At 48.8% G+C, this 27,540-nt stretch overlaps 2 protein-coding genes across 2 annotated transcripts in view; one reads left to right on the forward strand and one right to left on the reverse strand.

The window, feature by feature from the left end:
- HNRNPAB (heterogeneous nuclear ribonucleoprotein A/B) overlaps nt 1-369 on the reverse strand; it is a 71,905-nt gene extending 71,536 nt beyond the window's left edge. The window contains exon 1 of the mRNA XM_030213555.1: nt 292-369. The gene's annotated coding sequence lies outside the window, so the exon portion shown is untranslated. The remainder of the gene's footprint in view (nt 1-291) is intronic.
- Nucleotides 370-375: 6 nt separating this feature from the next.
- On the forward strand, nt 376-17,661 carry NME5 (NME/NM23 family member 5). Its single transcript, XM_030213562.1, has 6 exons — nt 376-627; nt 3,896-4,067; nt 4,909-5,114; nt 11,572-11,672; nt 15,535-15,653; nt 16,933-17,661. Exons 2-6 carry the CDS (start codon nt 3,939-3,941, stop codon nt 17,011-17,013), a joined length of 636 nt encoding a protein of 211 aa, XP_030069422.1. The 5' UTR covers nt 376-627; nt 3,896-3,938; the 3' UTR covers nt 17,014-17,661.
- The last annotated feature ends 9,879 nt before the right edge of the window (nt 17,662-27,540 follow it).

A 27,540-nucleotide genomic window follows, 5' to 3' on the forward strand; every position in this document is an offset into this window, starting at 1 on the left:
CAGCAGTACAAGAGACACTCCGCCTCCTCACATATAAGACCTATCGCAAACTACGGCTCTGGATCTAACGGAACGGGCGCTCTCTTCTTAGGGAATTCCTAAGCAGCTCCCGGACAACCCCAACAGAGACGTTATGAGTTCGAAACCGGCTAGAGGCATCAACGTGTCCAAAAGCACAGGCTCAACAACCCGGCAGCCAGCGTTCCCCGTCTATCTCTTCCGCTTCTTCGATCCTAACCCCGACCCGCAGTCCGGCACCTCACCTCAAACTTTCTGCTCCCACATCCCTACCTTCAGACTTGTCTCCCTGAGGTGTGAGGTAGGTCACTACACTCACTCACACGCAGTCACGCTTAGTAACAACCACCAACCTCCTTCTCCGTCGTCCCGCCCTCTTATGATGCAACTTCCGATTTCAACCTCCTTGAGCAATGTAACCCAAGGAGGTTTGATCTTGGATCTAACCCGAGATCTAACTTCCTTGGGGCGGTTGTCCAGGGAAAAGTGTTGCGTCAGAGGGGGCGGGCCGCGGGACGCCGGGGAAGGAACGCGTCGGCGCCGGTGCTAGGCAACCTCCTGTGTGAAGCGCTGCTGCCAGTGCCATTGCCGGCGAGTGCGACCTCGAAGGTAGGATCGCGCCGCGGGCGGATAGGGGAGTGGAAGGCGAGATGCCGGTCAGAACGTGGACGGTGGCGGGGCGACACATGCTTGACCGGGGGCAGTTGGAAGAGAGAGAGGGAAAGATACTGTACCGATCCCCTGGTCCCCAAATGAATGTGAAGAGCAATGCTCCGCGTATGAGGGCTGGCAAATGAGTATGATGTGGTATCTTTGCAAGGATTCAAGACTTTCAGGAAATGGAGTCCGAGTCCACCAAACCAGTCTCACAGCCCTTTCTAGCTAGTGAATAGGTACCAGCTGGCCAGCCAGGTTCTAAATTCCTTCTTATATTTTCTTATTCCTTTTAATTAACTTCATCTTGGCTCCAACTCTCAATATTGTCATCGCTCCGCTTGATAACATCTTCCAGAGCTTGGGAATTAGCCCATATTTCTGTGCTGAGGACATATAGAGGGGCATTTTCAATATAATGTCTAAATCCGATTTTGGACACTTTGCAAAAAACGTCCAAAAATCCAGTAGTGAACACGGCCGTTTTCAAATCAGAAAAACATTTGACTTTTTGTTTCAAAAATGGCCATTTGCTGGATGCTTTTGTGCACAGTGCATCTATCTTTTAGGACCATTTATCAAGAAAAAAAAAGTCCGTGGGAAAAATGCACAAAAACAAGCCATTGTTGGGATGTATGGGAGGGAGGCCAATATTCTTAGTAGACTGGCCACACAGACATCTCAGCAGAGCAGTGGAGAACCCTAGGGGGCACTGCAGTGGACTTCACATAAAAGGTCCCAGATACACATCTCACTGTTATCCCCTTTTATCCTATGTTGAGCCTTCCAAAACCCACTAAAAACGTAATGTACCTAACTATACACCAGGGGCGTAGCCAGACCTAACCGTGGGAGGGGGCCAGAGCCTGAGGCTGAGGGCACATTTTGAGTGCCGCCGCCCCCCCACCACACCTCGCCCCCTCACCACCTCGTCTCGCTTTCTTGCCCCCCCCCCACTGCCTCGCCTCGCCTCCTTGCCACTCCCCCCACAAAAACAAATACCTTTGCTGGCAGGGGTCCCCAACCCCCGCCAGCCTAAGCTTTCTTCAGCGCCAGTCTCTGGCGCAGCCGCGTTCACTGCCCTGCTCTTCTTCTTGCTCCTCCTGTGCATGCTGACGCTCCTCAGTTTCACGTAAAGGAAACCAGGGGCCCAGATGAAATTTGCAGAGGCCCAGGCCCCCGTGGCTCCCCGTAGCTACGCCCCTGCTATACACCACTACAATAGCTCTGTTCCGGGGCACAGGGAGCAGGGAACCAGCGGAACCGACAGCCGTGCGGCTGCTTCCTGCACCCCTCCAGCAGCGTGCACCCGGGATGGACCGCCCCCATCGCCCCGCCTTCAGTACACCATTGGATGAAGTAGATAAAACACGGTTAGCATGCGGCTAATTGTAGGCATGTTAAAAACACTAACGCGCCTTAGTAAATAGGGCCCTATGTGTTTTTTTATTCTTGTCAGAGGAATTTTTGAAGGAACAGCCAGAATGAGTGTATTATTTGCTTTGCTCCGGGTTGAGATGTATAAATAGGGTGCTAGGTATAATATTTGCCTGCTAGATGACGATTTTTCTTTTGTTGTTATTGTAATTTGCTTTCCTATGCAGTTCCCTTAACATGGACCTATTACCAGATTTTGTGGTTTATTTATTTTTATTGTTTATCCTAATGGTTTACTTTGTGGTATTTTCAAGTAGTATTATCTTTATGTAATACAAGTTTATAAATGCAAAAAAAAATGGCTGTGGAGTCGGGGTCATAGAGTTGGAAGCAATGTTGGGTGGAGTCAGTAAAAATGTACCAACTCTGACTCTAGCTTCAAAATAAAAAAACATTTATCATTTTATATATAAATATTTTTGTCCTGGATCTAAAGTACTGGTAAATATGTCATATTTACCAGTACTTTAGATCCAGAACAAAAAATGTAAAGCCGTTAATATCAATAGGAGTCAGAGTCAGACAGTAGAAAAATAGAGGAGTTGGAATCAGAGTCAAAGGTTTGGTGTTCATTAATCTCATCCCATGGCTTTTCCTACCATCTCTATGCTGATGACTCCCAAATCTACCTTTCTACCCCTGATATCTCACCTTGCATCCAAACCAAAGTTTCAGCGTGCTTGTCTGACATTGCTGTCTGGATGTCTCAACGCCACCTGAAATTAAATATGACCAAAACCGAGCTTCTCGTTTTCCCCCCAAACCCACCTCCCCACTCCCCCCATTTTCTATTTCTGTTGATGGCTCTCATTCTCCCTGTCTCCTCAGCTCGAAACCTTGGGGTCATCTTTGACTCTTCTCTCTCCTTCTCTGCTCATATCCAGCAGATTGCCAAGACCTGTCGTTTCTTTCTTTACAACATCCGTAAAATCCGCCCCTTTCTTTCCGAGCACTCTACCAAAACCCTCATCCACACCCTTGTCACCTCTCGTTTAGACTACTGCAATCTGCTTCTTGCTGGCCTCCCACTTAGTCACCTCTCCCCTCTCCAGTCGGTTCAAAACTCTGCTGCCCGTCTCGTCTTCCGCCAGGGTTGCTTTACTCATACTACCCCTCTCCTCAAGACCCTTCACTGGCTCCCTATCCGTTTTCGCATCCTGTTCAAACTTCTTCTACTAACCTATAAATGTACTCACTCTGCTGCTCCCCAATATCTCTCCACACTCGTCCTTCCCTACACCCCATCCCGTGCACTCCGCTCCATGGATAAATCCTTCTTATCTGTTCCCTTCTCCACTACTGCCAACTCCAGACTTCGCGCCTTCTGTCTCGCTGCACCCTACGCCTGGAATAAACTTCCTGAGCCCCTACGTCTTGCCCCATCCTTGGCCACCTTTAAATCTAGACTGAAAGCCCACCTCTTTAACATTGCTTTTGACTCGTAACCACTCGCCTCCACCTACCCTCTTCTCTTCCTTCCCGTTCACATTAATTGATTTGATTTGCTTACTTTATTTATTTTTTGTCTATTAGATTGTAAGCTCTTTGAGCAGGGATTGTCTTTCTTCTATGTTTGTGCAGCGCTGCGTACGCCTTGTAGCGCTATAGAAATGCTAAATAGTAGTGGTGTACTGACTCCACAGCCCTGGTTATGATGAAGAGTGGCCAAACAAATACTATAAATACATATTTTTTATGTCCAAAATGATTTAAAAAAAAGTACATTGCAAGCCTGCTTGGATGAAAAATGTTCTGTAATTTAAGTTATTTGTTTGTTTCATTACAGATTTTGATATAAAGAGACTCTTGGTGTTACAATTAACATCAAAATGCAGCCTCAAATGCCTCTGCCTCAGATTTATGTAGAAAGAACTCTGGCACTTATTAAACCAGATGCCATTCATAGAGCAGAAGAAATTGAAGACATCATCCTCAGAAAAGGATTCACAATTATTCAGGTATAATTACATTCATATGGTTATACTGCACAATGACACATCTTCTGTGCTTTGCTTTTTCTTGATTTGATTTGAAACACCCTTTCTGCCCCCTTGCCAGACTTGTCTTGAATCTGCATTCAGTTGAAGAAGTCCAGAGGATCTCTAAGGGAGAGGAAATGAATCGCAGAGCTCAGTAGTGGTGTGGGTGGGTAGACCAGATTATCCGCATAGGGTCACAAAAGGACAATTTTTCTCTGTCAGTGGATGTAATTTGGCTTTGTCTGCTGCAGAAATGTAGTACTATGAAGGAAAGAAATGCTAAACTTTCCTAATAAAATAAGTGTTTCGGATAGTATTCACTATTCAACCAATGAGTGTTCCAGCTGTCTCTGTGGGCATTCCAAGCCTCAGTCTGGTGTTTCATCTGTGGGCATTCCAAGCCTCAGTCTGATGTTCCAACCGTCTCTGTGGGCATTCCAAGCCTCAGTCTGGTGTTCCAGCTCTCTCTGTGGACATTCCAAGCCTCAGTATGGTGCTGCAACTGCCTTTCTCAGTGCATTCCAAGCCTCATTCTGGAGTCTTCAGAAATCTTGATTCTTGACTACATTCCTGTGGGAATCCCATGGCAACTTCTTCCATACCAAGTTCCGCTGGATTCCCACAATCCCCATTCCCATACAACTCTCTAATTTGGATGTCCATGTTATATGGATGTTTAAATGCCAATTTTCAGATGTCCAAAACATGAATAGAGATTCTAAAATAAGGGCCATAATGAATATAATAATGAGAAAATGAAATGCTGAGATTGTGTACTCCAATTTGATATTTAGTTATTGTCTCAATTTGTGATTTATAGAAAAGGAAACTTCAGCTAAGCCCGGAGCAATGTAGTGACTTTTATGCAGAACAGTATGGAAAAATGTTTTTCCCAAGTTTAACTGCATTCATGAGCTCAGCACCAATAATTGCAATGACCCTCGCTAGACAACAAGCCATCTCTTATTGGAAAGAACTTATTGGGCCAACAAACAGCATAACCGCTAAAGAAACACATCCTTCAAGGTATTGTAACAACAAATTATACTTTAGAAAATAAAGAACAAGATCTCCAACAGGTATATTTCTGTCAAATTAATTTTCTTATAACCAGTGCTTTTTTTGTAGAAAAAAAGGTGCCGGTACTCATTGTGGGCGGAGTCACCACATATGACTCCACCCCTAGTATAGCCACACCCATGTTAGCCAAACCCCTTATACCAGCCATAGCGCATATAAACGGACATCATTGAAAATATTATACTAGTATAGGAGAAAAAAATAATGTGATTTTTTTTTCGTTATAAATAATTTCTGTAAGCTGTTACAGCTCTAGTATACCCAGTGCAAAATAAGACAGCAGATGTAAATTCTCAAATTGGCCATATTCCAGACACTAAAATGAAAATAAAAGGATTTTTTCTACCTTTGTTGTCTGGTGACTTTGTTTTTCTGATCATGCTAGCTCAGTATCCGATTATGCTGCTATCTGTCCTCTTAACTCAGTTTCCAGGGCTTCCTTTCCATTTATTTCTTAATTTCTTGCCCTACATCCGTAAGTAAAAGCTGGGTCCTCTGCAGACTTGACTGTCCAGTGGATCCAGCTTCTGCCTATTTTCTACATCTGTTACAAGGAATTAATTTATCTTGGGGGAAAGAGCTCTAGAGCACTCGCTAATGTTTATAATTTTATATATATATATATTCTCCACCAGTTGCCGATTAAAGCGACAAGATTAACAATTGCAGTATTCTGTACTGCAAGATTTAAAAGTATGTACTCAGAGGATGGCACTAAATTTTAAAAGTGACCATGTGCTATCAGTATAACTTTAAAAGATACCATATACTCAGAACACAGAGACTATATTTTTAGCTTCAAAAGGGTTTATCTACTATAATAAAACGCACCCTCAACGTTCTGAGGACACTGAAGTCACTCACACACCAGTTCGTGGTTTCATGGTGGTGAAGCCACAACATCTTCATGACCCGCCCTCGCGTCAAACGTGATGACGTCGAAGGCGGAACACGAAAACAAGGCTAATTAATGCACGGGGAGACTCCTCCCCTTCCAAAAAATCCCAGCCGCCCACGACGTCCACGTCAACCTGGCCCCTTTCGCCACATAGCCCCGCCCCTTAGAAGTTACCGCCCCACCCACGGTACCACACTCACCCTCAGCAACGACCCTCCCCCCCCGTCACCTCCCCTCCCCTTCCCTTACGCGTGTCTCCCTGGTGGTCTAGAGGTACCTGTTCGGTCGGGGCAGGAAAGAAAGAGCCCCCTCTTTCCTGCCCGTACCGGTGGTGGTAGCTTCCTTGCTGCATCGTGTGGGAGTCCAGCTCTCGGTGTTTCAAAATGGCCACCGACAGTTCAAGCTGCATCGCGAGACTTCAACTCTCGGCGGCCATTTTGAAACGCCGAGAGCCGGACTCCCACACGATGCAGCAAGGAAGCTACCACCACCGCTACGGGCAGGAAAGAGGGGGCTCTTTCTTTCCTGCCCCCACCGAACAGGTACCTCTACACCACCAGGGAGACACGCGTAAGGGGAGGGGAAGGGAGTCCCCTGCTCGCTAGCGCCCGTTTCATCGCCACCAGAAACGGGCCATTTTTACTAGTTTAATATAAATAATATTGCAAATGAGAGATAGCTTTTAAAAGGATCTTAGAACAGAGAATTTGTGCATAAAATAGAACAAAATAACAGGCTTAAATCTTAAGGTTATAGTTTAACTTACAGGAGAGTCTTTGTTACAGAGCATGCTGTGGTCCAGCTGATTGATGAGCACATGGTCAGGAGCAAGGCGTCAGCAGAGATGGATCTGGATTGCAGCTGAAGAGAAGAACCTGTGTCTTGGGGAAACAGCTTTTGCTTTTATACTCTTAGTTTGCAGGGAAGAATGAGTGCATGTCCTGTGTGCATTTTCTTCCTGGTTTGCACACGACACTGAGTAGTTGCAAAGCATTGTGGTATCTTGGTCTCATGTCTTATGACATCACAAGACTTCCAGTCTGGATTTTGCTGACAAATGGTTTATTGAAGTGCAAGGCTTCCTGCTTGAATCTCTGTGATAGATACTCCTCTGATAAGATTTGTCTGGGGCGGCCAGCAGGTGTCCTTTGTCTTTAGTAGCTGGATTTTACACCTTTCCCGCCTGCCTGTCTCCTTGCCTCTACTGGTTACCTTTGATCTTTGTTGTGTTGATCAGCCAGGATTTTTTGATCAGAGGAAGAGAGTCAATTTAAAACTTTGAAGCAGTCTCTTACTTGAGAATAGTATTTTGTTAAAGGGGGAGGAAGGGGGAGGTGAGGTCCTTGCAGCAGTACCTTTTTGTCTTTGTTAAGTGTTTGTCAGAAGTTTCCCAGGAAAAAGGGAGGGGGAGATGAAATTCAGGCTAGCAAAGCTGAATTTTTATATTGGTATCTGATTCAGCACAATTCTACATATTTCAATAATTCTGCTGCATATTTAATTCTGACAATTGAACTGACATCATGTTACACATCCATGTGCGGTTTTTCTCCTCTCTTCCTTTTCCTTTACCTCATCTCCTTCCTCACTCTTCCCTCGCCTCCATCCATGTCCAGCATTTCTTCTCTCTCCTCCATCCACCCATGTCTAGCAGCCCTCCTCTCCCCTGTCCTCCCCTCCATCCACCCATGTCCAGCAACCCTCCTCTCTCCCCTGCCCTCCCCTCCATCCACCCATGTCCAGCATTTCTTCTCTCTCCTCCATCCACCCATGTCTAGCAGCCCTCCTCCCCCCTGCCCTCCCCTCCATCCACCCATGTCCAGCAACCCTCCTCTCTCCCCTGCCCTCCCCTCCAACCACCCATCTCCAGCATTTCTTCTCTCTCCCTTCCCTCTCCTCCATCCACCCATCTCCAGCAACCCTCCTCTCCCCCCTGCCCTCCCCTCCATCCACCCATGTCCAGCAAGCAATCCTCCTCTGCCCCCTGCCCTCTCCTCCATCCACCCATGTCCAGCAACCCTCCTCTGCCCCCTGCCCTCCCCTGCCATCCACCTATGTCCAGCAACCCCCCTGTCCCCCCTCCCCCCATGTCCAGCAACTCTCCTCGTTCCCCTGCTCCCCTCCCTCCCTCCATCCACCCATGTCCAGCAACCCTCCTCTGCCCTCTGCCCTCCCCTCCATCCAACCATGTCCAGCAACCCTCCTCTGCCCCCTGCCCTCTCCTCCATCCACCCATGTCCAGCAACCCTCCTCTCCCTCCTGCCCTCCCCTCCATCCACCCATGTCCAGCATTTCTTCTCTCTCTCCCTTCCCTCTCCTCCATCCTCCCATGTTCAGCAGCCCTCCTCTGCCCTCCCCTCCATTCACCCATGTACAGCAACCCTCCTCTGCCCCCTGCCCTCTCCTCCATCCACCCATGTCCAGCAACCCTCCTCTCCCCCCTGCCCTCCCCTCCATCCACCCATGTCCAGCATTTCTTCTTCTCTCTCTCTCTCTCTCTCCCTTCCCTTTCCTCCATCCACCCATGTTCAGCAGCCCTCCTCTGCCCTCCCCTCCATTCACCCATGTACAGCAACCCTCCTCTGCCCCTGCCCTCTCCTCCATCCACCCATGTCCAGCAACCCTCCTCTCCCCCTGCCCTCCCCTCCATCCACCCATGTCCAGCATTTCTTCTCTCTCCCTTCCCTCTCCTCCATCCACCCATGTCCAGCAACCCTCCTCTGCCCTCCTCTCCATCCACCCATGTCCAGTGACCCTCCTGTCCCCCCTGCCCTCCCCTGCCATCCACCTATGTCCAGCAACCCCCCCTGTCCCCCCTGCCCTCCACCCATGTCCAGTGACTCTCGTTCCCCTGCTCCCCCTCCCTCCAGCCACCCATATCCATCTGAGCCCCCCTCCCGACTGAGCCCCCCCCCTCCCCGACCCAGTCCCCACCTGCCTACCAGCTCCGTGCCGCCAGACGACCCTCTTCTGCCACCCGACCCAGCTGGCACCTGACCCAGCATTTTAAAAAAATCTACGAAGCGGCGGCGCGGTGCTTCGCGTCTGAGAGTAAAAGAAGAAAAATTGCTTCGTCGGCCGGCCTTCCCTCACTGTGTCCCACCCTCTGATGTAACTTCCGCAAGGGCGGGACACAGTCAGGGAAGGCCGGCCGACGAAGCGATTTTCCTTCTTTTACTCTCAGACACGAGGCACCGCACCACCGCTTCGTAGATTTTTTTTAAATGCTGGGTCAGGTGCCGCCCGGGTCGGGGGGCAGAAGGGTCGTCTGGCGGCACGGAGTACGCGGAGGGACCCTGTAGGCTAGCTCGGGGGAGGGATGGAGGAGAGCCGGCTCCAACACAACATCGGACCTACAAAAAAGGTGCCGGTACGCCAAACCGGCGCGTACCAGCACAAAAAAAGCACTGCTTATAACTAAGATATTGTGTTATTTTCATGTTTTGTTCTGTTTTGTTTCTATTTATTACCTTTAAAAGTGGATTAACAAGGCTACCAAACCTTTTTTCTTTAACTGAAATATTAGCTATTTTCTGTAATTTTTGTGTGCAATTAGCATGTGGGGGTGGGAAGGTAATTTTATAAAATGCACCCAATTTTATACCTATTTTGTAAAGACACATTTGTTTATTTAAAATTCTTATGTAGCACCTACTTGTCACCTAAGAGACCATCAAAGTGATTAACAATATTAAAAACAAGACATATGAGTGGAGGAGTAGACTAGTGGTTAAAACAGAGAGACCAGGGTTCAAATCCCACTGACATTCCTGGTGGCCTTGGGCAAGTCACCCAACCCTCCATTGCATCAGGCACAGTCTTAGGCGCCCTTTTACAGAGCTGCACTAGTGGCTGCCGCCCAGCAATGCCAACACAGCCCGTTCAAAATGAATGGACTATGTCGGCATTACCGCACCGACAGCTGCTAGTGCGGCTTTGTAAAAGGGGTCCTAAGATAGTATGGGGACAGAATTTAACTCACCTTGAACTATTTCCAGGAAGTATGAGCTAAATACTGAAAATAAAATAAATAAATCATGATTCAGGGTCTTCAAAATTAAATACACAACCTTCAAGTGAATCTGCACTTGTGATAGTAATCAGTGTCATATCTGAAAAGTCAGGCCAGGGTTCTGGTGATCAAGTCCAGGGACCAGTTGTTCTCCTGTAGGTCCATAGACCTTTCCCTGGTTGTATTAGAGGTAGTTTTTTAGTATCATTCTGAGCCCTTGCCTGTGAACGTCCCCTCAGTGGAGCAGGCTGGCACAGGCCCCACGGTATCCCTGCCGCAGCCAGCAGCTCTCGGTCGACTGTGGTGTAGAGACATAGGGAGCAGGAGTGGTTGGTGTTGGGTATGCCCCAGAGGTAGCAGCAGGCTGCATGTTGGGTTTAGAGCATTCCCCCCCCCCCCCCCCCCCCCCCCCCCCCCGGCTGTACTCGATGTCTGAGGACACATGGGTTTCAGCAGGAGTGGCACAGTATTGCATTGAGACCTGCTGTTTTCCCATGGGTGGACCGTCTATTTCAGGACATCCTCTGGGGGACACTGTGGGAGAACCTTTGAGTACTGGTGAGGCCTCTCTTCCTCTGTGGGGGTCCAGCATTTGATTTTGGGCCCCAGTTGGGAGGAATTCAGTGAAGGCAGTGGCCCTAGCAGCATTCCCTTGTCGGGGAGGCATCCCCAATATTCCCCACCCCCCAGCTCTTTAAGTGGCCTAGGGCAGCTAGTGAGGGATCTGTGGAGAAGCATGCCCAGTCTTCATCCCTCTCTCCCTATGGGGACCTTGGCTTGGAGGAAGCATCCCTTTCCCCAGCACACTCAGACTCCTTGGAGTTTGGGGAGATATCACCCCACAAGGACTCATCTCCTGTAGCGTGCTTGTGTGGACAGAATGAGCTCTCAACTTTGATAGATCAGGTGATTATGGCCCTGCAGTTGGAGGATCCTGCCCAGGCGGGTCCCATAAGGTGGACCTTATCCTCAAGGGTTACCAGAAGCTGGCCTAGACTTTTCCCCTCAAGGAAACCCCTGGCATATTCCTGAAAGGATCTAGTTTCGTAGAGAACTTAGAAACCTGTCTATTATTTTAGATAGTGTGCGATATTAAATATTTTAAAATAAATAAATAATTTTGAGATATTGTTGACTAGCTTGGACTGTCTGGCAGGTGACAAAGAGGGCCCAGGAAGCCAGATGCTTGGTAAATAACAGCACTAATATTGCTAATTATTTAGACTATTACAGAGTTATGTATTTATGGGAATGTTAGGTATTGGAGGGGAGGGAATTAAATGGAGATCTCGTATGCCTTTCTGCCCAAGATGGTGGGCTGCAAAGGAAGAGGACAAAAAAGATTGTTGTGGATAAGAAGATGTCTTGCAAGCTGTCACATATGGGATTAGTAGCAGTTTGGACAGTATAACTAGGCAAACTGGATTGGCCAGGTGGTCTTTCTGCTGTTGGTTACTCTCTTACCATCACTAATTTCAAATTGTTGATTTAAGCTTAAGAGCACTCTATGGGACTGATGACCTCAGGAATGCAGTTCATGGCAGTTCATCTTTTAGTTCAGCTGAAAGAGAAATTCGATTTATGTTTCCTAATGGTAAGTTAATTTAAGATACCGTTCAGTTATGTTACTAGAGTTCTCCAAGATACCTGTCTTTAAAAAAAGCTCATGTGGGGCTCAGACATGGACTTGATTCCCAGGTCAGATCTTTTGTCCTCTGGGCTGGCCATGACTAGAAATGCTGCAGAGGCAGTTTTTACAGCCCTGGAGAGAGAAATACCAGTCATTGTCCAATGGTAATACCTAGTGGCAAGATTTAGAGTAGAGAATGGCACGGGGACCGGGACCCACGGGGATGGGGACGGAGGACACATTTTGTCTCTGTGTGAAGGAGGTTAGCTTAGCAGAGTTTAAAAAGGGGTTAGACGGTTTCCTAAAGAACAAGTCCATTGCCCCAGGTACAAATAAGTACCTGTATATGTAAGCCGCATTGAGCCTGCCATGAGTGGGAAAGCGCGGGGTACAAATGTAACAAAAATAAAAATAAAAAAATAAGTAAACCACTACTAAATGGACTTGGGAAAAATCCACACTTCCAGGAATAACATGGATAGAATGTTTGTACGTTTGGGAAGCTCGCCAGGTGCCCTTGGCCTGGATTGGCCGCTGTCGTGGACAGGATGCTGGGCTCGATGGACCCTTGGTGTTTTCCCAGTGTGGCATTACTTATGTACTTATATACTTCGAAGGCTGTTAATGAATTGGACAGTTATTTATGTTCAAGTGATGCAGACAATGATGTTTTCATTTTTGGGAAAAACAAATAAAAGTGCTGGCCACAACTGGCAAAATTTGCATGGAGGATCCTATGCATTCCTGCTACCAGCACATCTTCTGAGTAGACATGTTCTATTGCAGGAAGGACTGCAGAAGACAGGAGAGCTAGACTAAATCCTGAGATTGTTGATGACTTATTATTCATCCAGAGATTAAAAAATCATAACAGTTTTCCATAGGGCATATTTGTCCCCTGCTAGGGAGTACAAAGCAGGTTGTATTTTGTATCCCTGTTCATTTTAACAGGGTGAATTAGGGTTCTTTGGGGTAGTAGAAGTCAGCTATTGTTGGGGTTGGAAAGGTAGAGGGTATGGGGGGGTATTATAGCTGCTCATTGTTATTATTGTTTTCTATAAGCGATTTATAAACAACAGATGCACAGAATATTGTTCCTTTTTATACTTTAATAAAAAGATGTAAATATAAAATCATAAGTGATCAAGGCTTCTGCAGATGAGGACAGAGCCTGTGGGGACGGAGACAGGGCCCGTGGGGATGGAGACAGAGCCTGCAGGGATGGGACAGGGACAGAGCCCATGGAGACAAACTTTGTCCCCGTGTCATTCTCTAATTTAAAGTTCCATTGTAGGGTTCTGGAAGGAGCTACTGGCCAAAGACTAGAACTAGAAGTTGAAGCAAAGAACCGCAGCAGATCTGTCATTCTGTCCTTGGAAAGAAAAAGGATCTGCGATGAGACCAGTGGTGTGCTGGAGCCGGCTCGCAAGAGCCAGTTGTTAACTTTGCTCGGCTCTTGCTAGCCGGTTGTTGAAACGCGTGAGCCGGCTCTCCTCCCTCCCTCCCGCCCTCCCTCCCTCCGGATCCGGTCCCGGTCCCTGTCCCTCACGTCAGCGACCTCACGAATTCTTCGGGGCAGGCAGTCTTGCCTGCCCACTGCAAGTGCTGACTCTCCCCCGCTGGCGCTGCAGGTTCGCGCTTTAAAAATGGCCACCGAGACTTCCAGAGGCGGCCTCGCGAGACTTCTGCTGAAGTCTTGGAGGCCGCCCTTGTAAGTCTCGGCGGCCATTTTGAAGTGCGAACCTGCAGCGCTAGCGGGGGAGAGTCAGCGCTTGCAGCGGGCAGGCAAGATTGCCTGCCCTGAAGAATTCGTCAGGTTGCTGACATGAGGGACTGGATCCGGAGGGAGGGAGGGAGGGAGGAGGGAGGGAGGAGAATTCACCGAACAACTCGGGAGGGGGTGGCAGGGGAGAGAAGGGAGTCGCTGGGCATTTGTGGATGGAGGGGAGGGGTGAGAAGGGTCGCTGGGTATAGGTGCATGCAGGGCAGGGCAGGGGACAGGAGGGTCACTGGACATGGGTGGATGGAGGACAGGGGAGAGGAGGGTCACTGGGTATGGGTGCATGCAGGGCAGGGGAGAGGAGGGTGGATGGAGGGCAGGGGAGAGGAGAGTTACTGCTGGACATGGGTGGATGGAGGGCAGGGGAGAGGAGGGTCACTGCTGGACAAGGGTGCATGCAGGGCAGGGGAGAGGAGGGTCACTGCTGGACATGGGTGCATGCAGGGCAGGGGAGAGAAGGGTCGCTGGGTATAGGTGCATGCAGGGCAGGGCAGGGGACAGGAGGGTCACTGGACATGGGTAGATGGAGGGCAGGGGAGAGGAGGGTCACTGGGTATGGGTGCATGCAGGGCAGGGGAGAGGAGGGTCACTGGGTATGGGTGCATGCAGGGCAGGGGGAGAGAAGGGTCACTGGACATGGGTGGATGGAGGGCAGGGGGAGAGAGGGGTCGCTGGACATGGGTGGATGGAGGGCAGGGGAGAGGAGGAGAGAGAGAAGAAATGCTGGACATGGATGGAGGGGAGAGAAGAGTGAGGAAGGAGATGAGATGAGGGAAAAGGAAGAGAAAAACTGCACATGGATGAAGAAAATAGGCAGAAGCTGAGGACCAGAAATGAAGAAGAAAGGAGGAAAGGAAAGAAATAAATGGAAAGGAAGCCCTGGAAACGGAGTTAAGAGGACAGATAGCAGCAGAATCGGATACTGGGCCAGCATGATCAGAAAAACAGTCAGCAGACAACAAAGGTAGAAAAAAATCATTTTATTTTCATTATAGTGTTTGGAATATGTTCACTTTGAGAATCAGGTGCTCAACATTAAAAGTTTATATTTATTTACTTATTTATGGCATTTTATTGCACATTAAACATGAATTAGATTGGAACCTGGGATCATTTTGTTTCCTGGAGTAATGCATTGCCACCCCCCCCCCCCCCCCCAGGCTCTCTCCCCGGCTATAGCCAGCTCTGCAATTTGGGGGGGGGGTGCAAAGGGGGACGGGGGGAGCGCAGAGGGGGACCAGGGAGAGAGCCTGTTGTTAAACATTTACCAGCACACCACTGGATGAGACTGTAATGGAAGTAGTTGATGTTTTCACAAGCTGGTAACTTGAATATAAGATTTTCTTACAGAAGTAAGATGATCTTAAGTGCAATGGGTTAAAAAGTGTCTGGCTGCTCTTTTCATAGTCCATAGTTTTCCCTTTGGTTTAAGTAGTGTACAGCCCTGGTTTCAATGTTTGCTGAATCTTTTTCCATACATGTAACAAATAAAATATCACAAAGCATACACATTTTCAGACTGCTTAAAAATGATAAATGCATTTAAGGTATTTTCTTTTGTCTTACTATCTATAGAGAACAGAATACTTGTGAGGATATTTGGGGGGTCCTTTTACTAAGGTGCGCTGAAAAATGGCCTGCGGTAGTAAGGCATGCAGATCCATTTTTCAGTGCGCGCTGCAAAAAATGCCTTTTTTAAATTTTTGCCAAAAATGGACGTGCGGCAAAATCAAAATTGGCGTGTGTCCATTTTGGGTCTGAGACCTTACCGCCAGGGGTAAAGACTCACGTGGTAACCGGGCGGTAATCACCTCCACGCATCAAATGCCACTCGGCATGCTTCCGAAAATAAAAGTTTCAGACGCATGCATCGGACGCGCACCAAAAATGAAATTACCGCAAGAGCCACATGGTAGCCAAGCAGTAACTCCAGTTGGGCGCGCATAGACGCTTACGTGGCTTAGTAAAAGGGCCCCCTGATTTTGTTTTTTAAACGGGAAGAAAAATGCTTCTAGTAACACCATAAACATATTTTGTTGCTTCCAGCTATCATTGAACCAATTCCTGCTGGGCAAGCAGCAAAGGACTTCCTGGCCATCTTTGTAAACCCCACACTCCTGGTTGGACTCACAGAGCTTTGCAAGCAGAAGCCAGCAGATCCAATTGTATGTACTAACTGTTCACAAACATTAGCATTATTATCATTTTCTTGCTGGTGTTTATTACTGTTAAAACCTTTCAGTGTCTTGAGTGTTTTGCTGTTAGGGATTGGATGTAAACGCAAAACCATCACAGCTCAAATAGAAACGACATTCCTCAAGCTCACTTATTCATTAGAGTTGAACAGTAAATTAGAGAAGGTTTTACAGAAATGGATGTATATAGAGGCAGAAGAGTTAGCTACCTAAGGGGTCCTTTTACTAAGGTGCGCTGAAAAACGGCCTGCGGTAGTGTAGGTGCATGTTTTGGGCGCATGCCGATCCATTTTTCAGCGTGCCTGTAAAAAAGGCCTTTTTTAAATTTTTGCCAAAAAATGACGTGTGGCACACGCGTTCATTTTGGGTCTGAGACCTTACCGCCAGCCATTGACCTAGCGGTAAAGTCTCACGCGGTAACCAGGTGGTAATGACCTACATGCATCAAATGCCACTTGATGCGCGTCCAAAAATAAAAATTATTTTTCAGACACACGTATTGGATGCACGTCAAAAATGACATTACCACAAGAGCCATGCGGTAGTCTGGCGGTAACTCCATTTTGGCATGCATTGGGCGCACATAGACGCTTACGCAGCTTAGTAAAAGGGCCCCTAAATCTTCTTAAATAAATATTTTCCTCTGCTAGTCATCTGAATTTAGGAATCTAAAAAGGGGAGTGATCAAATTGGTGAAATGAAGTTAGATATTCAGCACTCATTACCATTTGAAAAAAAAACATCATAGTCTATTCCAGTTGAGTCTATTAAATTCACAAAGAGTAATTCTCTAAACTGGGTGCTAATATTTATGCATTCACTTTATAGGTGCGCATAAATGCCAACATTCCATCCAAAAGATATTCTTTAAATATGCACATATTTTATAGGTAGGCGGAGTCTGGACATGAGTAGGACTCACTTATTTGCACAGCTCATAGAATACTATAAATGTGCCTATAGTCTTTGATATCACTGTGCTGTTGGCTCAATGAATTCTGGGGTTACATTAGTTAAGAGCTCAACTGTTTTGCGAGTTCAATGCGCTGGAGCTCCATCTTGTAGAAAAATAAAGTGCTTAGAAATATCCTGAATTTAAGGCAGATGTTTCTGCTGCAGTAGGAAGTTTTGGGTTATTTGGAAAACTGTGGGGGGTCCTCGGTTTTTCCGGACACCGTGTATATTGTGCTTTTATTAATTGGTGCATATCAGAATTTGCCTAATAATTTAGTCCTCTTTTCTTCTACAGGTTTGGCTTGCTGACTGGCTGCTTGAACATAACCCTAACAAACCCAAGGTAATGGAAAAAGTGATTGTGGAAGAGTCTTGATAATAAAACAGGACTGAAAATGTGGTCAATTGTTGCATAGGTTTATTGTAAGTAAATTAAAGGAGAGACTTTTCTATTTTATGACAGGGCATCCGTTGTATTGAATGTTATTTGTTCTTAATTTTTAATTCTTCGGTGCTGTCCTTATTTTGTGGATTTTTTATTTCCTGCTGTCTTTATCTTGACCATTGAATTGCAAATGCTTGACATATTTTACTTTAAAAGTACAATTATGATATATTTTAGTAAGAATACAACAGAGAGCAGGGGTGGACTGACATTGATCTGGGCCAAAGGTCATTGGGCCCCCACCGCTATGCTGCCTATCGTGCCCCTCCCACACACTACAACCCCCCCCCCCCCCCCCCCCATACACATACACCTACCGCCACAGCTGCCACCCTCCTTCTGCACACTGCAGTCCCCCGAGCCTCAGTGGGCCCTGCCTGGTCCAACCTTGATAGACCCTGGTGGTAAAGTGGCTTCTTCAGGGTCAGGAAAGAACCTCACTCTTTCCCGCCTACTACTGCTATTCTGCCCGGCCCTGCCGTGTTTTCAAAATGCGTCCTGAGACTTCCCGCTGTAGTCTCGCAGGGGCATAGCCAGGCACCCAATTTTGGGTGGGCCTGGGCCCAACATGGGTGGGCAGAAGAACTCTGCCCTGTCCCACAAGTGATTTGGTCTCTCCCTCTCTTGCCTGCATGCCATATGGTCTCTCAAACATTCCTCCTCCCCCGCATACCTTTTAAGTAGCAGATTTTCACCGGCATGAGCAGCAACTAATACACACTGCTCATGTCAGCCCCACAGCCTTCCCTCTGATGCAACTTCCTGTTTCTGCATAGGCGGGAATATATCAGAGGGAAGGCTGTAGGACCGGTGCAAACAGCATGTATCAGTCGCTGCTTGCTGCAGGTGAAGATCTGCTATTTACAAGGTATGCAGGAGGGACAGTTGTTGTGAGTTTTTGGCTGGTAGGGCTTGGGGATCCCTGGCAGCCACTTCATAGGTGTGCTGCTGCTACTGGGTGAACCTGAGCCCAAAGTGGGTAGGCCTGGGCCCATCCTTGGCTACACCACTGCAGGTCTCGATTGTCTCGCGAGACTGCTGCAGGGAATCTTGGCAGCCATTTTTAAAACACTGTGGTGCCGGAGAGAATAGCAGTAGTGGGCATAAGAGTGTTGTTATTTCCTGCCCCCGCAGAAGCCACTAGACCACTAGGGCCCACTGAGGTTCGGGGGTCTGTAGTGTGTGGTGGTGGCTGGGGGTGGGGGAGCCTGTGGGTCCCCTTGAGCCTCTGAGCCCTTGGGCAGTGCCTGGTTGCCTGATTGGTCAGTCCACCAGTGGCGTACCAAGGTCCCCAACTTGACATTTCGTCCTTTAGATTGTAAGCTCCTTTGAGCAGGGACTGTCCTTTTTGTTAAACTGTACAGCGCTGCATAACCCTAGTAGCGCTCTAGAAATGTTAAGTAGTAGTAGTAGGGGGGGGGCGGTGGGGGCGGTCCGCCCCGGGTGCACGGCACTGGGCGGTGCCGCGGCGCGCGCCTGTCGGCTCCGAGTTCGCTAACTTCGCTCGTTCGCTGCAGCTCCCTCTGCCCCGGAACAGGTTACTTCCTGTTCTGGGGCAGAGGGAGCTGCAGCGAACGAGCAAAGTTATCGAACTCGGAGCCGACAGGTGCGCGCCGCGGCACCCCCACCCAGCAGCGTGCACCCGGGGCGGGGGGTGTCATTTCGCCAGGGGGGGGGGAGTTGTCATTTTGCAGGGGGGGGGGCGCATCGGCGATCCGCCCCGGGTGTCATCCAGGCTAGGAACGCCACTGCAGTCCACTCCTGACAGAGATCATAAATATGTAATTCACCTAGGTAAAATGAATTAAGACTGTCTTTAATAAAAAGTAATTGAAAGTGGAAATGGGCTCTGATTTTGATTTTCACAAATGAAAGATACAGATACTTAACTCCGAATAATGGAGTTTCTGAGCTATCGGCTTGTTTTGTAAGGTCCTTTTTCTCTGCCAGCCTTTGCTCCAAGTTCTTATTCTTGGTAGGACATTCTGTTAGCAAGTCTATCTTTTATTTGTCCAAGTTGTGCCTCTGTGTGTTGGCAACTGTATTATACTAATGTTCTGCCATAGGGGCTGATTCACTAAACTGGGCTAAATATCAGCCAATGACGCTGTGTTGCATAGTAACAGACAGTTTTAATGCAGTTTACCATGCACTAAAATGCATTAATAACGCACATTAACATGGTGGCACATTTACTTGGACTCATGGCAGCAGCAGATGATGCTCTTAAATGTTGCTCCTATTGACAGGCCGCGTAGGATAATTAGAAAAATAAATCTGGAAGTAGAGGCTGACCAAATTTCGGTTTCGGATTCAGCACCAAAATCCGGGTTCGGTCTTCGACCACAAATGCCTGTGCATTTTCAGCTGAAACCAAAATTCTCCCCCCACCGCCACGATCTCTCTCCATCCCTTCGTATCCTGCCCGACCACCTGTGGGCCCTACCTGAGCCTACCTGAAGAAGCACTGATGGTCTAGTGGCCTATTTGGGGACAGGAACAAACTCCTCGTTCCTGCCTGGTGGTGCTGTTTTGTAGAAATGGCCATCGAGACTTCCTGTGGCAGTCTCGTGATGTTGCCATGGAAAGCCCCGATATCCATTTTGAGATTGGAACCAGCATGGGCAGGAGCGAGTGGGAGGCTACCCACCAACGACGAAGTAGGCCGAGGAGGGGGCCACCACTTGGGGGAGGCTTAGAAAGGGGCTGCCTCTAGGGATGGGCTTGGCAAGAGGGCTTTTTTGGTCTGATGAGGGGAGGGAATAGGGGCTGTTGTGGGGGCAGGTTTGCTTTTATTTTTGGTTTCTGCCGAAACCAAGAGGCCAATTTCAGTTGCAGATTTGGTTTCAGCCGGACTCTATCTGGGAGGCAGTGTGTCAGCACTGCAGAGGAGTAACCTAGTGTTTAGAGTACTAGGCTGACAGCTAGGGAACCCAATTCAAATCCCGCTGCTGCTGATATTCTTGGGCGAGTCACAACTCCAATTCCCCCCCCCCCCCCCCCCTTCCCTTACAAACTTAGGGTCCCTTTTTCTAAAGCTTAGCATGTGCTAAGTGCCACACGATCCATAGGTATAAAATAGGATGCATACAACACTAAGCTTTTGTAAAAGGGACACTTAGATTATAAGCCCTCTGGGAGCAAGGAAGAAGCTATTGTATCTGAACTGTAACTCAGCTTGATCTACCACTGAAAAAAAGTTTGAGCTAAATCCAAATAAATAAACATTACTGGAAGTAAGTGCAGTATGTGCCACACTCACCTTTTCTCTTTGCAGCTCTGCCACCCTCAAACATTTTCCACCTGAATCAAGTGCCTCGGGTAGGCTAATAACAGAACCACCCTTGCACACATGTTGCATTGTTAAATCTAGTTGCATGCTTATTTTAATTTTTAAAGTCTACTATTCAGACCATTGAACTTTTCAATGAAAATACATTGCATTTTGCACATTGTGCCAGAAGATGGCACCGTTTCTTTTCGATGCAATGAGCTGAACTTGAACAATAAAGTTTTATCCAAGGGATTGCACTGGGAAAGGGAAAGGAAATGGGACTTTTGGTATACTTCCTTTCTGTGGTTTTGCTACTACATTCAAAGCGGAGTATATACAGGTACTTACTTGTACCTGGGGCAATGGAGGGTTAAGTGACTTGCCCAGAGTCACAAGGAGCTGCAGTGGGAATCAAACCCAGATACTCAGGATCAAAGTCCGCTGCACTAGCTGACAAAGGGAGCAGCACACTGAAAACTAACCACCAACATATTAAAATTATTGCTAATGCTGGATAGAGAAATAAAGGTCCTTACAATCTAACACTACTAGGGTAGATAGTGGGGTTCCACAGGGGTCTGTGCTGAGACCGCTGCTTTTTAAAATATTTATAAATGATCTACAGATGGGAGTAACTAGTGAGGTAATGAAATCTGTTGATGACACAAAGTTATTCAAAGTTGCTAAATCGCAAGAGGATTGTGAAAAATTACAAGAGGACGTTAAGAGACTGGGAGACTGGCCATCCAAATGGCAGATGACGTTTAATGTGAACAAGTGCAAAGTGAACATTCCTTGTCATCAGCAGCAGATGAATCCATTAACTGATGGGCTGTATCCGCCTACCAGCAGGTGGAGATAGAGAACACTGAAAAACCATAGTGCCTCTTGGACAGCTAGCCCCAACTGCCTTCAGTATTTCTCTATCTCCCACCAGTAGGTGTGGATGTAGCTTGATCAGCTCCTGGATTTCAGACTGCCTGGGGTGGCTCCTGTGCTTTGCCAGTTGAGCAGGGGTGTTGTGGCTGGTGGTGCCCACTTTAAAGGCATATAGGTTCGCCCTTTCCCTGCCTTACCCATTCCTCCCGCTTCCCGGCGTCCCACTGTTGCTGCCTGCCTCCAACTTTCCTCACAGCGTTACTGTGTGGCTATTCTGAGGCTTTTTCCAGTGATTCTGGTTCTGTGCAGCTTGACCAGAGCTCGTTGACTCGGTCCTCTGAAGTGAGAGTGGTGCCCAGCTCCTCCGGGGAGGTCCTGCGGACGCCGTTCTGATTGGGGTAAGTTTTGGCGCGAAGCCGCCATTTTATTGCTATATTTCTGTCCAGTAGGACGATGGCTGCTGAAGGAGTTAAGCGCTGCTCCCGTTGTGGTAAACGCAGATCAGCAACGGGGCTGTGTAAAACATGCTCCTTAGTATGAGCATGGCGAGCGATGTTTCTTCCCGCTCGATGGAGCTGGCAGCGGGCGCCATTTTGGAAGCGCCGCATGTCTCGACCCTCGCGGTTGCAGAGGAGTCTGAGTGCAGGGGGACGCTTCATTTAGAGGCTGCCAGAGGAGATCCTACATCTGTTTCTCCTAATTCGGAGGCGGAGGGTCAGGGTGAGTTTTTCTTCCCTGAGTTTGTGCTTTTAATGCATAAGGCTTTCATGCTGAAAAGAGCTCTGCCGCAGGTGTCTGACACTGTGTTGCATCCTGGCTTCCCTCCGGGTGTTGATGCCCCGGGGATGACTTCAGAGGTTATTTCCTTCCCCGAGCGTTGGAAACACGCTAAACATAGACGGGTATATTCCCCGTATGAAAGTGGCGCATATCCTTCCCCCCCACCCCCACCCCCCGTGGTCGGGCTGTGGAGAGTCTGAGGGATCTGGCAGGCCCTCAGGGACGGATGATCCAGAGGAGGGTGCCTGTTTGCCACTGGATTTGGATGATCCCAATGCGGTCCGGATTTTCCACCGCGACGAGCTGCCAGCTCTCATTACTGACGCCTTGCAGGCCCTCTCGATTGATGATCCTGCTGAATGCGAGGTCTCCTCTGTTAATCTTAGGATGGTGAGTACTAAGAAGCCTACTCGGGCCTTTCCGGTGCATGACTCCATCCAAGAGCTTATTTTTGCTCAATGGTCTGACCCCGATGGGCCTTTGAAAGTGGCCAGGGCTATGGGTCAGCTTTACCCTCTGCGTGAGGAGCACTTGGCCCCTTTGGGGATGCCTAAAGTGGATGCATTGGTCACAGCGGTGACAAAAAAGACCACTCTCCCAGTAGAGGGAGGGGTCGCTTTGAAAGACATGCAGGACCGGCGACTGGAGTCCGTGCTGAAGCGGTCCTTTGAAATTGCGGGCCTTGCCTTGAGGGCGTCTATTTGCAGTTCCTATGCAGCCCGGGCATGTCTTTCCTGGCTACAGCAGGCGGTGGAACAGCCCTCCGATGGTGCGGGCCCCCTTTCTGAGGTTGCCCCGCGGATGGAGTCGGCCTTGTCATTTTTGGTTGATGCCCTTTATGATCTGGTCAGAGCTTCGGCTAAACAGATGTCTGTGGCGGTGTCCGCCCACCGCCTTCTTTGGCTGCGGCATTGGGCGGCTGACATGGTGTCACGGTTGTGTCCCGGTCCCTGGCTCGCAGTCACCTCAGTCCCTGGGGTTTAGACCTGGGGAATGCTGCGAAGTGATGGTTTACCGTTTCCTGTGTTCCAGAAGATATGCTGGTCCGGTCTGGATCTTCCAGCTCTCCAGATTGTTTGGGGAGTTTTTTGGAACCAAGCAGCACCCATACCTAGTGAACTCCCTTGTGACCTGCCTTTATTAACCACCTGGTAAGGTTCTTAGTTGCCTTGCAGGGCCAGTCTTAGCAAGTGCGGGGCCCTATGCAGACCAATTTGATGGGGCCCCGCCCCTAGCTCCGCCCCCTCCCTAGCTCCAGGGCCGGCCACCCCTCCCTCCAAGCTCCCAGACCGCTCCCTCCGAGCTCCAAGGCCCCCAGCTCCAGGGCCTCCCTCCCTCCCAGCTCCAGGGCCCCCCTCCCTTCCTCCCAGTCATTTTTTAACATCCCCCTCCAAAATCCAGTACTAGGTATGCCGAGAATACAAAACACTCAGGACCTATAGAGCAATTCTACCATACCATAAGCAGTAATTTGTACGAGTCACACAAGGAAAAGGAAAACATCTTAAAACACTACAGTGAGCACTAGAGCATCAATTCACCTATTGTAAAATGAAACCAGACAGAATAGTACAGATCGTCGATCCTGCACAGTCAATGCCAACTGAAAGCCATGTCTTTTTCACAAACACAGATACACCCTAATCCACTATAGAATACGTAGTAATATTAAAACTTTCTATTTAGACAAAAATTAAACTGAACCCCCAAGATGCCAGACTCTGCATACAATGCAACACCACAGAAACAGAAAATGTCCCCTAGTACTGTGCAAAATATAAAGACAGCAGATGTAAATTTGAAAAAAAAAACTAACAAATACCAATCACCACTTTACAAATTAACAAATAGAAATAAAACAAATATAGAAAATAAAATAATACCATTTTATTGGACTAATAGATTTAGCTTTCAGAGGCCAAAACATCTTTCCTCAGGTCAATATAGTATAGTACTGTTACAGTATCCTATCCTGACCTGAGGAAAGGGGTTTTGTTCTCCGAAAGTTAGACAAAATGTATTAAAAATGTATTAAAATTAGTCCAATCAAAAGATTGCCTTGTTTACATGTTCTATATTATAAACATTTATTAACACATCTACAATACTACTTTATCCTAAAGCAAAAAAATAAAAATATATTTTTTATTTACAGTTTGTTGTCTCAGGTTTCTCCTTTCCTCATCTTCTTTTCACTGTCTTCCTTCCATCCAGCATCTGTCTTCGGTCTCTGCCATCCAGTGTCTGCCCTCTCTGCTGTCCCCTCCATCCAATGTCTGCCCTACTACTACTACTACTTAACATTTCTAGAGCGCTACTAGGGTTACGCAGCGCTGTACATCCACATCTGCCCTCTATCTCTGCCCTTTCCATGATCCATCCACCATCTGCCCCTGTCTGCCCTCTCTCTCCCCCCCATTCATTCACTGTCTGCCCTTTCTATCCCTTCCATCCATTGTCTGCCCTCTCTCTCTCTGCCCCTTCAATCCACCATTTGCCCTCCCTCTGCCATCCATCCAGGGTTTGCCCTCCCTCTCGCTCCCCCATCCAGGATCTGCCCCTCTCTCCGCCCCTTTTTTTCAGCCCCCAGTTCCAGCCCCACTATCCCACCAGTCCCCCATTTCAGCCCCAGCCCTTTTCTCCCACCAGTCCCGAGCTTCAGCCCCCCAGCCACTTCTCCCTGTCCCCTTTTCAGCCCCCAGCCCCCAATTTCAGCCTCCAGTCCCAGTACTAGCCCCCTATCCCACCTACCCTCCTTTTCAGCCCCCAGTTCCAGCCCCCTTTATCCACATGCCTTGTATTAGGGCCCCCTTTTCAGAACCATTCTCCCACCTGACCCACGCATGCCCCATTTTCCCACCAGCCCCATATGGCCCCTTCTCAGACCCCAGTGACAGTCCCCTTCTCCCATCCAAGAACCCCAGTCCCCTCCCCACCCGTCCCCTTCAACCATCCAAGAACCCCCTCCCCGCCCCCTTCTCCCATCCGTGATCCCCTCCCCAACCCCAGTCCCCTTCAACCATCCAAGAACCCCCTCCCCACCCCCTTCTCCCATCCGTGAACCACCTCCCCATTTGAGAACCCCCACCCTACCCTTCCCCCACCTGAGAACCCCCACCCCCCACCCTTCTCCCATCTCCCCTATTCTTCTGTCTACAGCCTGCCCCGACCCGGCTTGTTTCTGGATTGTTCGTTTGCCGTCTGTTTTTCCCGGAACCCAGTGTGTTTCTAGTGTTCCTGTTATTTGTCAGCCTGCTGCTGTGTCCTGCCTTGTCCTGCAAGTCCTACCGGCCGCCTGAAGCCCAGAGCTCAACTCTTGGGGAAAGGTGGCCAAGTGTAGGTGAAGCCTTACTCCAGTCCACTGTGTTCCAGTTCCGGTCTGCCTTATCTGGTGTTGGGGTGATTCTCCTGCCGCTGCTGCTCCTCGTTGGGAGCACGTATGGAGCAGCTAGAGCGACTGATGGCGGCCTCTATGGGGGCTGCAGCGGACGCCTCCGGGGTAGCACCGGCGAGAGCTCCGGCCACATCAGGAATCCGTCTAAAGTCACCTCCTAGATATGACGGTAATCCCAAGGGCTGTAAAGGGTTTCTTAACCAGTGCAAAATAATTTTTGAGCTCCAGGCCCAAGATTTTCCTACGGAGAGAACCCGGATAGCTTATATAATGTCCCTGCTGTCCGGCCAAGCCTTAGATTGGGCGTCCCCGCTTTGGGAAAAGAACGATCCAGTACTTCAGGATTTCCGGGGCTTCGTGGAGCACTTCAAACAAGTGTTTGAAGAACCAGGGAAGGTTACTTCAGCTACTTCTGCACTCCTGAGACTTAAACAGGGAACCCAGACCTTAGGGGACTATGCGATTAGGTTCCGCACCTTGGCCTCTGAATTGGACTGGAATAATGAAAGTCTGCTCGCAACCTTCTGGCAGGGGCTGGCACCGCAGATTAAGGATGAGCTGGCCAGACGCGAACTTTCCACCAGGCTGGATGACCTGATTAAACTGTGTACTAGGACTGATATTCGATTTCAGGAGTGGGGCAAAGAACGGCGTTCCATTGAAAGGATAGGTATGAAGACGCCGAGTCAACAAGGGCTACCACCGGCTCCTCGTACAGGGGAGATTCCCCCGCAACCACCGGCAGAACCCATGCAATTAGGTCATACCCCTCTCACAAGTCAAGAAAGACAGCGACGTCGGACCCTCTACCTCTGCTTGTACTGTGGTGAGACGGGACACTACGCGGTCAACTGCCCACAGAAACCCGGCTCTTTAGGGCCAGGATTAACTGCAGGAACTGTAGTAAGCCAATCCTCTAACCTTCTGCGCACTCAGTTTCTCATGCCAACGGTTCTTGACCTAGGTCATAAACAGGAGCATACTGAGGTCTTTTTGGATTCTGGGGCAGGTGGAAGCTTTATAACCGCATCTCTAGTCCAGCAACTGAACATTCCTACACAAGAACTACCTAAGACCATCCCGCTTTTTTCGGTGTATGGTAGTATCCAAGGCTATGTAAATACTCAAACGGTGCCTGTGGGCCTACAGATTGGCGATCACCAGGAGGATATCTCTCTATATGTCCTTCCTTCAGCAGTACAACCCATCGTTTTAGGTCTTCCCTGGCTACAGAGACACAACCCGGTCCTAGACTGGGGTAAAGGTGAGATTGTGGACTGGGGCGAGTCATGCCGAAAACTTTGTTTCATCCCTGACACCGATAGTGTGGTCGGCGAACAGTTGGACCAGGATTCAGATGCTTGGACGGACATCAGTGACTCTCAGGACTCTAAGACTTTTACAAGGGGGATGACCTGTGCATGTGCCGTACTCCCGATCAGCCAGCGCCAAGTGGAATCCGGTAACGGGCCCAGGTCTCCAGATCTTGCCAACAGGACTGCTGAGACGCCTCCTTGGGGCCAGGGATCACGCACTTTACGTAAGAAGTCGACCGCAGGACCTAAGCTTCAGGACAATCCAGAGCGCCGGATATCTAAGAATCAAAAGAATAGTTTGCAGCAAACCATGGCCTGTAGCTCCACTCCAGTGCCAGGCTCTCAACACCGCTTGGTAAACAAAGCCCAGTCTCGCCCTCAACTGGCCAGCTCCCGGCCGGCGCCTAAGGATAGGGACATTGGAAGACTACTTTATCGTGCCAGCCGATTTCACCCAGAAGATCCAGGGAAACCCAGACCTCCCGAGAAGCCCGGGGAGGCCTTAAGGGAGGGATACTGTCATGGTTGTGTCCCGGTATCACGTTTGTGGCCGTGACCCCTCTCAGACTCACCTTATTTCCTGTGGTCAGCTTCTGAGCTGGCTTCTGTCTGTTCTTTGTGAGTTAGCTCTGTCTCTGTCTCTGTGTGCTGGCTGTATTAGATTGTCGGTGTGCTGTCACCCATTCCAGATTTCAGCTCAGTCCAGTCCGGATCTTCCAGGCTGCCCGACCCTTAGTTGCCTGGTGATTGTTGCACCTGAGTCTGAGCTGCCTGCTGGGCTTATTAGCCATTTGGAACCTCTCTGCCTTTGCCTT

This window comes from Microcaecilia unicolor, chromosome 8 (assembly GCF_901765095.1).
Source record: "Microcaecilia unicolor chromosome 8, aMicUni1.1, whole genome shotgun sequence".
NCBI classification, from domain to species: domain Eukaryota; kingdom Metazoa; phylum Chordata; class Amphibia; order Gymnophiona; family Siphonopidae; genus Microcaecilia; species Microcaecilia unicolor.

What these genes read in the sequence shown, in the direction of transcription:
- NME5 (XM_030213562.1), top strand. Translation starts at nt 3,939, where the DNA reads ATGCAGCCTCAAATGCCTCTGCCTCAGATTTATGTAGAAAGAACTCTG. An exon ending in AAGGATTCACAATTATTCAG is followed by an intron (nt 4,068 to 4,908) that starts GTATAATTACAT and finishes TGTGATTTATAG; the next exon opens with AAAAGGAAACTTCAGCTAAG. An exon ending in TCGATTTATGTTTCCTAATG is followed by an intron (nt 11,673 to 15,534) that starts GTAAGTTAATTT and finishes TGTTGCTTCCAG; the next exon opens with CTATCATTGAACCAATTCCT.